Genomic DNA, 11,614 nt, shown 5'->3' with positions numbered 1-11,614 from the left:
GGGTGGGGGGGAATGTCATACGTTGGGGGTCCCCCGGGTCCCCGCCCGGGCGGTGGCCGCCCTGGGGAGCGCCTCCGGGCAAGCAGGTGCCGCCCGGTCCGTCGGCGTCACCGGCGTGAAGCCAGGGGGCCTCCTTTCTTTGCCGGGGTCTGCCCGAGCCGGGTGTCAGTCTCACTGTTGGCAGCTCCTTTCCCATCCTCTGGAGATGCCGGGGCTATGCATAGCTCTTGGCCCTGGTAAGCCTGGGAATGGCCCGAGTGCCATCCTGCCCCAGCTTCTGGGTTGGGGTGACCCAGTCCTCCCCCTCGCTGGAGGGGGCAGATGATGTGACCTTTCCAGACCCTTGTCCCTAGGCCTGGGCTGACAGGAACTGCTGGTGTCTGAGAGCCATTACTGTGTAGGGTATGGGCTGTTAGCAGAGAAGAGCTTTAGGCTGCTTGCTCTTCTGAGTTCTGTTTATGAGCTACATCTGGACTTCCAGAAGTGGATGAATGAGAGTAGCCATCTATTTTCATGTAGTCTTTCTCATACGAAGAGACAGGGTGGAAGGGTAGTTAAACATAAATACATGTGTCCTGTGTGCTGCCTGTGTTATAAAAGTAAATTACACGATCTGCATTTGGTATAAAGACTGGTGCTCCTTGATGTTTGAGTTAACTCTGAGCCAGTGCTTTTGAAAGCTTTGGTGTTTTTTCATATCTGCTATGTGATTTTATTCATTATTGCATCTCAGGTGTAAGACTGTTGAACTCTCACTCTTGCAGGTACATTAATTCCACATCATTGAGTAGTTTAAAGATAAGTTCAGAGTTTGGATTTAACTTTCTGTGGAGTAATCATGGAACAAATCTATTTTCTGCATACCTATCCTTTGCCTACTGAGGAAGTGAAACCAGCCATTTTCAAGATATTCTTAGGTGAAGCGTTCTATCCAGCTGTTGCGAGATGATCTCTAACTGAGACTAGACAAGCTATCAACTAAGAAGGGCTAATAGTACATGAGATGAACCGAGTCCTGTTTCTGTCATCTCCAGAGGAGAAAGCTTCATGCTGAAGATCCCTGTGCTTTTGCTGTCAATGGTGAGACTGTAGAAGAACGGTGTTTAACTGTTTTGAGCCACTTCTGATGGCTGTCAAGGGATATCATGGAAATTAGATTAACTCTGTAGATTTATGCCAGGTTAGGGGTAACGTCTGTAACAGCTGCCTTGTAGTGCTCTTTCGGGAAAAACTCAACAGTGCATCCCACGTGAGTAGGTGGAATCTATTGTTGTCAAGCGTGCAAAAGCATGTGAGGTATGCAGGCCTTTCCCTTAGCATAGGCATTTATGATTTTGTTTTGTTTTTAAACCACTACCTTTAATAGTTCTGTTTCATGTCTGGTCCTTCATATGTGATGCAAGACTCAAATGGCTTGACTTTCACTAAAGTCTCTAAATCTTTTTAAGAAGCTGGGCTTAATACTAGTCTCTTAGTAGTTTAAACTGGCCATCTGTGCAGGGCTGTTGTGGAACTTGGTGATGTTGTGTTCAGTGGGAGAATACTTCCTCGTTTGGAAGTCAAGGAATGGTATAAAGTACTTGCATAACATCTCAAGGACACACAAAACACTCAGCACCTTCTGAAACGCCATTTGTGTGTTGATATTTTTTGCTCTCAGCTTGGAAAGCATTCAACCAGGTTAAATGCTGCAGGGCAAATGTTAGTACCAACCAAGAGTTTCCCGCATAGCCTGAAGAGAGACACTTTTATTTTACAGGATCTCTGTAATTTCTGTCAAATCTCAAATAAGCTCTCTGTGGTATTGCCTAATATGTTATGTATGAATGCTTAGTTCCTTTTTAGATCCCTGCATTGTGCTGCACAGATTATATGTCTGAGAACTGAACTGAGGAACAGATCCAGCCAAGAGTCATGTTTCTTGGTGGTCTTGGCTTTCAACTTGCTCACTGTGCAACCATTCAACACTGAGGAGGGAGAAGGCACCAGACAGTGCTTAGGCAGCCACTGTTGCTGAGATCCTGTCTGACAGGGAGGACCCAGCGCTGTTGTAGTGTCTGGTGCCTTCACTGGGGAGAAGCTACTTCTGCTTTTCCAGTGCATGTGTTGAGATACAGTCAGATCGAAAACTGGGAATATGATGACCGGAAATGACAAGGTTATGTCCTCTGAAATAACCTTGCAGAACAATTGTCATTGTTAGCAGTTCAGGGGGAAAAAAAAAAAAAGTCTTGGAGATCATGTGCTGCCATTTCCATATATTATTACATTCATTTTAAAGTGCATGGGGGGAGTTTTTGTTAACACCTTTGAACCTTTGAAATCTGAAAATATAGCTATGACTTCAGTATCAAGACATAATCCTTTTCAGTAGTTCATTCTTCTGTTGGTCCTTTGATACCAGAATAAGCTGGTTTAATTGCCAGCTTGAATTCCGTTTTGTTGGAACATAATTGAAGAAGGCAAGACAATGGAGAGCAGCTAAAATGTTTTAAATCGGTGGCTTTTGCCAGACTTCCAGAGTTGATGAGAACAGCCTGCCGTTACACATGCACGTTCTTCATGGGTGTGCAGTGAGCTTTTTGGGCTAGCAGCCACAACTGCATTTTGCACAGCGTCTTGTCAGCTGAGCCTTTTAAACTGGTTTCGGAGAGTAAGCGAATAGTCATTCGTATGGCTTAGGTATACACTTCTGGTAATAGCAGATATGTTGCCTTTCTTTTGGTGCTAAGCTCCTTATGGTGTTTGGATTGAGCATACAGCATTTCCAGGTAGACTTATCATTAAGCAGGATGTTGCGGCTGTTGCTAAATCCAGTTCTGAATGATAGTGATGTCTGGAACCCTCAGCGGTAACACTAGTACAGCGAAGGTGAATAAAGTGAGGTACTGCTTGCTCTTATCAGTGGCAGAAGGTGAACCTTAATTGTGCTGTGGACTTATGTTCATCTTCTTGTGTGGTGAGACTTACTTTTCGTCTGCTGAGCTGCTTCCGTAAGGTTCTGTGTTCATACAAGTGTACCAACTATTGACTTATCAAGATATGTTGTTTCCACTGATGCTGGCTGTGGTGAAGAAGGAAACGCAATGACAAGTGCTCTGAATCTGTGTTAGATGTAGTGAGGTATACTATAGTTTGTTCCATTTTCCTTCATTGCATGTTTGTAGTACTGGGATTCTTCTCATTGCAACAGGAAACCTCGATTACAAGAGCAGTCTTCATGGTTCCATTTTCTGGAAGAAACACTGTGTAAGTTTCCTGTAGAAAGCTTCAATTAAAAATGTGTCCTTAGTTGCTCCCTCTATAGGAAGAGGAGGAAGCATTAAGTTCTTTAAAGAAGTGCCAGATAAGCTGTTTATTTGTTTATAGTAGTGAAATACTATATTTTTAACAAAGTGACTAAATAGAAGGGTGTTTCTGTATTCTCAGTGTCAAAATAAGTAGCTGCATCCCAGCTGAGACTAGTATGTTACGGCAGCTGCACCAGTAACTGTAAGGGCAACTTGGCTGGAGTTGTGCTGATTCTCATGGACAATTACGGAACCCAGTATGTGACCAGTGTATTGGTTAATACTTGTGGAATGTGATCAGACACTTTGCTGTCTTTTCTGGCATACTGATCTTCATGGATTCAGAAGACTGGGGCAAAAAGGTCTTTGCAGAATGCAAGAGGGCCATAATGTAAGTAACCATATTGTACTGTAATAAATATTTGGTGCTATGAGTTGCAGTGCTCAAAACAGAGCCTCAGCAGGCTTGCAGACCTAAGGTGGCATGCTTTCGCTGCCTCTGGTGTTCAGGGGCCCTTTTCATTCTCCTGATTTTCAATGATACACAACAGAAAAAGCCATAATAAACTTAATGCTACTGTGCAGTTCAGTTATTAAGTCCAGATTGACTAAACTTTTAGGTTTTTATCAAGGATTTTTTTCTGTGGACTTCTGTATTGCCAATCCTATTGCCTGGTAGAAATCCAGCCATGCTGGTCAAGACCTTATCTCTGAGGAAATAATGAAGCCTTCGCACAGTCAGAAGGCAGTGATTGTGCAATTATATAGTAGCAGTTAAAGTATCTTCAGGGGAGTAGAAGCCTTTGACCAGTGTTACATTCTTTAACTTTCTTCTGTTAAAGCTACTTTGCTAGTCAGGAGAGCTTGCTTGAGTGTTACTTCTGTCCATCGGTGAAGCTTTCCTGAAATAGTTTGGAACAAGTCTAGAGCATTTTGGGGGAGCTTATGGAATCTTGGCATTTGAGTACTTTGGGCTTCTGAATACATACTTCAGGTTGAAGGTTCCTTAAAGCCTATAGTATAACTGTAATAATAATAACTTGGGTTTCTTCATCCTGGGTTTAGCTTTCCAGTGAACAGCTTTACTTCTGAGCAGTTTTCTCTTAGAAATTCTTTGAAAGGATAGAGTACTGCAGTAAGCAAAATAAATTATTTTAATTGTCCCCAAATGTAGCCTTTTAGTCTCTTCCAAATTACTTGGTAGTTTAGCCAATCTGATCAATCCATAAAACTTTCTGGGTGTTCAGTGTGTTCACTTCACTGGGGGAGATAAATATGTTGTGGTTTTCTGTTATCAGAACACTTATGTGAGATACCAGTATCGCATGGCATCTGCTGTGGGTTTTCATCCATGTGAAACTTCACGTTCAATAATTAGTATTGGTGTTGAGTTGGGAGAAGTCCTCCGACCACATTTATTGAAAGGGCTGACAGTAATCTGTAGAAGGTATGGGTAATATGAAAGTAGTGTCTTTTCTCTCAATTGCTGATGAGCTCTTCTTCTCCTGGTGCAGGATGTCCCTCCGAGAAGAAATGTGGAAGGAATAATACTTGCAAGGTTACAAATTCTAACTTGAATTCTTCCTGTTTTGTTAGCACTAGCTGAAGTGGCTTTAATGTGAGTGAAACTTAAGTTACTTCAGCCACTTTCAAACTTGGATTATATTTTTTTTCTAGGCTCTTGGAATAGACAAGCATAATACATTTTTCTAGCTGTCCGTTTCCTGTGAGGTCCAGTGTAATGACTTAAACCCTGCTTTCCTCCATTATCAACCAGCATGATCCAGCACAAGGATGCAGGCAGAAATTGTTCATGTGTTAAAAGTTTCTTGCGTGTACATTATTTGAATTGGGTTATGATTTGACATTTCTCAAACTGTTAATGCTTTAATGCTTGTTACCTTATGACCCTTCCCTTGTTGGCACTGGAAGCGAGTTGACAAAAAGCAAATAACTGAAACGCTGTGGCAATGTATTCTTTCCTAGGCTTAACTTTGGTTAAGGTGTTCCCTTGTAAGGAAGAACTGAGTCTTAGTCTGTGTTGTACCAGATACTGCTGCTTTAAAAAGTAGGGCAAGTGAGAATGTTGAACTTTGAGATGCTACGGAGGTGTTAACAGGTGGTGCCTGTGGTAGTTTAGCCTGACAAACAAATGGTTGATACCACCCGGTGCTTCTCTGTGCCCATTGTTCCCCTCCAGTTTGCAGTTCCTGTCACTTTTGTGCCTTGCTTCTGCTGAACTTGTAGCGTCTTAGTTACAAACTGCATTTGTCAGTCACTGAACCTAAAATGCTGCAATACCACAGTTGACTGCAAAGGGGCATGGCTTGTAACTACTGTAGAACTGAGCAAAAGGCATGTGCCCTGGAAAAGACTCGGGTAATGGAAGTCTCCTGCAGGAGGCTAAAACGCTTTTGGTTTGCCTTAGCTCTAGTGGGAACTCGTGATCAATAGTAGGTTTGCAGCTTGTGTTGTAAAAACAAGAATTATCCCTGGAAACAGCTCACAAGTTCTCAGTAGTTAAAAAAAAAAAACCCAACCAACCAAAAAAACCCCAACAACCAAACAACAAAACACCTGAAGTTTTATACTCTCTTGCTTTGGGAATCATAATGCTTAAATATGCTTAATTCTTAAAACACTTTATTTGCTGGAATATAGACAATTACACCAGCTTGCAAAGATTCTGAAGTTACGACTGAACAAAACCATTTTTGCTTTTCAAAAAGTAAAATTATTTCTCATTAGAAATAATAGTGACAATTTCATGTTTGTGTTCCATATTAGAAACAGTAGTAGGGCTGAAATTTTCCCCACTTAACAGCAAGCAGCTGTTGTATTGCTAGAATTTTATTATACCCTTTGTCAAACATTAACTTTCTATAATGTTAAAATCATATTATGGACTTGCTTTCAACTTATGTGGAAGACTGAACAAAATTGGAAGGTAGCATTAAATCAAGACTTAAGCCTTGCTGCCTGGGCACACTTGAATTCTGTTAGTGAGTTGGTCTACTCATGCACTCTTGCTTACTGTATTTATCATGTATAAATTAGCAACAGCGTCTTCCAGAACTAACTTGGATATATTTTAAAAGTCTTAAATGAACCTTGTAGACAAGTGAGGTTTTGAGATACTGTAAAGGAAGGGGGTATATGTCTGAGCCACAACCATGTAAAATAACTTTTAAAGTTATGTGAACTTTTAAAGTAATGTGAATTTGGCCTATGTACATTGCCTCTGGCAGGACTGTATTTGCCATCACATGCATTCATAGGAAAAGTCTCTTGTGCTCTGAGTGAGAGACAAAACACTGAAGGAGTAAAGTTACTAAATGCTGTTGGTTTTAAGTCAAGGTTTCTGTTAGTTTGGAGGTGTACTACCTTCTGATGTGCTTCAGGATCTTCTGTGCAGGAAAACTGCAGGTGTGTCAAGGTTGGTGGATTAGTTGGAATTTAGGTGTGGAGGTCTTTTTCCAAGACAGACGTATTGGAGCTATACAGTTCAACTACCAGTAGCTTCCAGTTTATGTTAAACTGCTATTCCAAGAGCATCACAGGACCCAGGTTTGAACAACTAAGGAGGTGGGTGAGATAAATGAGGAGAGTAGAAGAGAAATGCTGATGATATTCAGGTAAATCTCAAGAACACATCTAAGGTCTTCAGTATTCACTGTGTGTATTAAGGACCTTCACTTCAGAGCTGGACCAAGTCCTTTATCTGATGTCCCTTTTTACGAAGTGGTAAGCACCTTAGTCTGTTCTCCTAACTTATCATCAATGTCTTTTTACTTTATAGCTGGAGTGCGTATTCTTAAATCTGTTCTTCCAATCTTTGACAGGAATAGGCAACAGCTTTTCATGAGAAAAATAATTGATATCATTAGTATTGGGTGGGGAAGGGGAAGAAGAGAGCAACTGTCTGTTTCTCAGATTGGGAGCCTTTTCTAATTACGCCAACTCTTTTTCTGAATATTGAGTGTAGCTTTTTTCTTTCTCATCTCGAAAAATGGATGGAAATCAAGTGACTCTTAGGTGAGGCACATGCAACCTTGTACAGGTCTTACTTGAAGATGGTGTGGGATTAGCAATTGCAGTAGCTGGGCTGCTGCTGACCTTAAGAGCAAGGAAGACAATCAGTGCTAACTCTAGCACAAAACAGACTTATCCAAGCAGTGTTGTGTCAAACAGTATTATTCAAAGCAGCATTCTCAATTTCTAGCATGTATGAATAGACACTAGTAATCAGGAGCACAATGTGTAACAATTTAACTTTAGTTTAGACTTAGTGAAAGTATTCTAACACTGTTTTTCTAACAAGGTTACTACCTGACAGATTTGCCTGTCAACATGTTAAATCAGTTATAAGTATCATTAACACTTGTGTAATGAACTAAATTATTTTTTTGCAGGAAGTATCCAGGATGGGAGGAAAACCAGATGCTTTATCACCTGTTAAAACCCCTAGTGAAGCCTGTATAAAAATACTAATGCACTAGGCCTGAAGGCTAACATTAAATAAATGTGTTGTATCACTTCATGTAGCAAACTAATTCCTAATATCTTAACCTAATGCTTATACGCTGTTTGACCACTGCCTATGTGGAAACTGCTGTTTGTAGCAGTTTCTAATCCCAGAATCAGGTTAAGGTGATGAACCATAAGCCTGATCATGAAATTTACACAAGTTCAGAGTTTCTTGTAAGGCTATTGTGTGGGCATTTTGAGACTAGTCAACAGAAGTGCTTGTCATAGAATTTCTGAATGAAACTTAGGTTCTTAGTAACAACCCTGAATACAAGGTGATAAAAGTATTATCAGTTCCTAAGTAAATATGCCTAGCCACGCTTTTGCACTGTAAATATTTAAGTTGTAACAATTTTTATTGTGGCTTTTAATTAGAAATAATTGTGTTGCATCTCTCAAGACCTAGAATTTATTTTAAACAGCACCCAAAAGTGGTTTTGGTTAAGCAAGTTTTTCTAATCTCTTGCACTCCAAATGTCTACCGTAAACATTTAAGTATAAAAAAGCCTTGGGGACTGCATTAACTCCCTGGAACATACAGCTTGTGAAATCCTCTTATTAGGAAATCCATGGCATTGGCTGTGGCATAGGAATGCACAGTTATTGTGACCTGATACAGATTTAGTCTTCTGGGGCTTGCTTTTTGGTGACTTGTGGCCTTAGTGGTGTGCTAGTAAGAGGTAGCAGACTTAAGCTGCAAATCCACAGCAGTGTGGGCATTAAAGAAACTGACTTGGTAGTCCTGTGCTGGTAGGGTATTGTTATCACAAACTATTGCTAGAGTACAAAGGACAATGAAGTAAGTCTTAAACTATCCCTTATGCAATTACAGCTTGCTACTTAAACCAGGCTGGGTGAAAGAGGAACAAAAGCACGTGAGTTGTCTTTCCAAGGTCACTGAAATTAGTCATGTGTAGTAGCATTTGCTTTGGATTCTTATTGCACTTGTGAACTCCAGTTTGAAACCGGTACTGACTACCTGATTCTTCTTTCTTCCTGCCTAGTGTCAAATTTATTTTGTAGCACTCTTTATAGGAGTTGGCTGACATGCAACCTTTTTTTTTTTTAAAGGTATTTTCAAGAGAAATAATTCAAGATTGATGGATGAAATTTTAAAACAGCAGCAAGAACTCTTAGGACTAGATTGCTCCAAGTACACCGTGGAATTTGCAAATCGAGACAAAGCTGATGAAGGTAAGATGAATTGTGAGGGGGGTTGGTATGACTGTAAATAGTGTATATAAATCATAACTCTGCTTTTACTTAAACACATTCCTGTGTACAGTGACCTCTTCCTTCTTTAAGCTCTGATTATCAGAATACATGCAGCCCTCCTGGGCTAGTATTAAGAACAAATAAGCACAATGAAAGTTTAACTAATAGCGAAGGGTTCCTCTCTCCTTCCCATAGTGATCACTACTGGGTAGTCTGATCTTCCCTTTAGCCCAACTGTTGTGCTATGACCCCTTTAATGCATCAGTGTAGCTCAACTCCCCGCTGTTTCAGTAAGATGAATTCTTTAGGGAGAGTTGAAAAAGCCATGGAGTAAGTGTAAGTGAACTGATGTCAAGTTAACAAGTGCGCGCACTTCCATCTTTCCAAACTTGTACCTTAAAATGCCCCGGCTCGGGGCTGGTGGTGGTTGTTTTCCTGGTGTAATTACATATTGCCATGAAGGTAAAGGGTGTAAGTTTAAAAAAAGAAAAAATAAATTCTGTGATAGCAGCTTTTCCCTGTAAAAGAAGAGGAAAACAGGAATATGTTTGGAGGTTAATGTTCCTTATTCAGTACTATCTGCTGTAAGTATTCATTTGGGTACATTGACCAACACAAATGCTGGAAAGTCTGTTCAAAATGTAGTTTATCACAAGCATGTACTTACTAAAGCAGGCCTTTGCCTTAGAGGGATAGACTGGTACTTAGAGGTCTCCCAACTACAACTCATAATATTTAAATAGGGGTCTAAAAAAAAAAAAAGAGGAAAACCAACCCATATGGTTTAAGACAATCATATTGCGTAGTTCAAAGACTTAAGAAAAGACAATATTTCACAAGCTCTAGTAAATTCAGCTGCGTTTAAGGTGATGCTGGCTGAGTTTTGCTTCCCTTACAAGAGCTGATAGGATGATGAGATCCTTGGTGCCAGTTTTCCAGTGTAAAGCCCAATGTTATAGCAGAAATTTGCCTTATAAGCAACTTAGCTGAAGGTCCTACCATTTATGTGGAAACAGCCAAGTTTATTGTTATTTCTCTTTATTCCTGTGAAGGTTGAAATAACCAGTAGAAAACTGGGTAAACAAGCTGTTAATGTCTTAAACTCTAAAATACTTAGCTGCACTTACCTAAATTGGGATGTTTACATCTAGACCACATGAACTACTGAAAGACTGCTCAGACTTGCTGACTGAAAGGGTACATTTAAGTCTTAGGAACCTTTTATGCTGGAGACAATGAAAAGCAGAGGTGTTTTGTGTTCTCTTTAGAATTTTTCATTCTTACTTAGAAGGCTTCACAGTCAGCTCAGATGCTTTGTACTTTGAACTGACTCTGTGGAGTTTATAATACTAAACTGCAATTTTTCACTTTTTCTGAGAAGCAAAATGATGTTTTGCATCTATGAATATTGTTTGAGAAATATTCTTTAACATAGGATAATACAACAAATCAAAGAATATCAAGGAACAGCTTTTTCATTATGGTGGCTTTGGATAGACTAACTGAGGTTTTCTAGGTGTTCTTATGAGTCTTCTGACTGTATTCTGTGGTCCTTTGCAGTCAGATTCTGCAGTAATAAGAAATGCTATTTTTAAGTATCTGTTTATAACTTTCTGTATAAATGTAATGTATAATACACACTAGTTTTTAACCCAGTTAAAAGTTCAAGCTGGGTTTAGTATGGTATATGTAAGCCTTCAGCTTCCTTTGGCGAGTTTACCTCTTAGGTACCTTATCAGAACTGAAAATGATGCAAGTCATGCAGAGTGAGAAGACTTGCAGTAGTGTAGATGGTAAGATTGTTGTGAAATGTCCTCTTAAGTCACAGACATAATTACAGATTAATGGGTGAATTCTGGTACTATTATTTGGTTCCTAGCTTCTCTGTAGCAATCTTAAATCAATATTGTAACTCTTGCATCAATTTTGAAGTGCTGCTGAAAGATCCTGGGATGGTATTCTGGGAGGGCCCCAACTTAATCATTGTCACGTGAATGTCCGCAGTAGCTGTTGGAAAACCTTCCTCTTTTAGGGTAGGAATTAGATCTTTTTTCCTTTCCCTGAACTGCAGGTCTTTCTGCATTGGTTACCACCCCCCAAGTTACTGTCTAGGCACCTTCCTCTCACTGCTTTGCCTGACAGCATAAGAACCAATGCAAATTCCCTGGAAGACTCTACCTTTCAAGACTGACATTAATTAAACCACTCTTCATACGACTCCTCAAAGTAGTCACCTTAAACTTGTGTTTTAGTAATACAGCAAATCCGGAAGACTCTTCTCCATTTCTGTAAGAGACAGATGAGATATATCTATGACTAGTTGTATAATATATGAAGTAAACTACAAGTTACTTTCAGTCATATCCTGTAAATATCTAAAGCGTGTTCAAAACAACTATATTTCTGTTGCTTTTAAACTGTGTTTTGTACTTTCAGTTTTAAATTGCCAATCTACATTGAAGGTGCTGTCTCCGGAAGATGGAAAAGCAGACATAGTAAAAGCTGCTCAGAACTTTTGTCAGTTGGTAGCACAGCAGCAAAGAACATACACAGACCTGGATGTGAATGTGTTAGACAACTTA

At 39.9% G+C, this 11,614-nt stretch overlaps 1 protein-coding gene across 1 annotated transcript in view; it reads left to right on the top strand.

The window, feature by feature from the left end:
• Positions 1-2,832: 2,832 nt before the first annotated feature.
• Positions 2,833-11,614, top strand: part of NUS1 (nuclear undecaprenyl pyrophosphate synthase 1 homolog (S. cerevisiae)) — a 13,986-nt gene continuing 5,204 nt past the window's right edge. Inside the window, exons 1-3 of the mRNA XM_009883312.1 lie at positions 2,833-2,914; positions 8,889-9,011; positions 11,469-11,601. Of these exons, the coding sequence (XP_009881614.1) occupies positions 2,833-2,914; positions 8,889-9,011; positions 11,469-11,601 (338 nt within the window). The remainder of the gene's footprint in view (positions 2,915-8,888; positions 9,012-11,468; positions 11,602-11,614) is intronic.

The sequence above is a fragment of the Charadrius vociferus genome, unplaced genomic scaffold (genome assembly GCF_000708025.1).
Source record: "Charadrius vociferus isolate BGI_N301 unplaced genomic scaffold, ASM70802v2 scaffold230, whole genome shotgun sequence".
NCBI classification, from domain to species: domain Eukaryota; kingdom Metazoa; phylum Chordata; class Aves; order Charadriiformes; family Charadriidae; genus Charadrius; species Charadrius vociferus.
The sequence above is the reverse complement of the archived record's forward strand: the minus strand, read 5'-3'. Positions and strand labels throughout refer to the sequence as shown.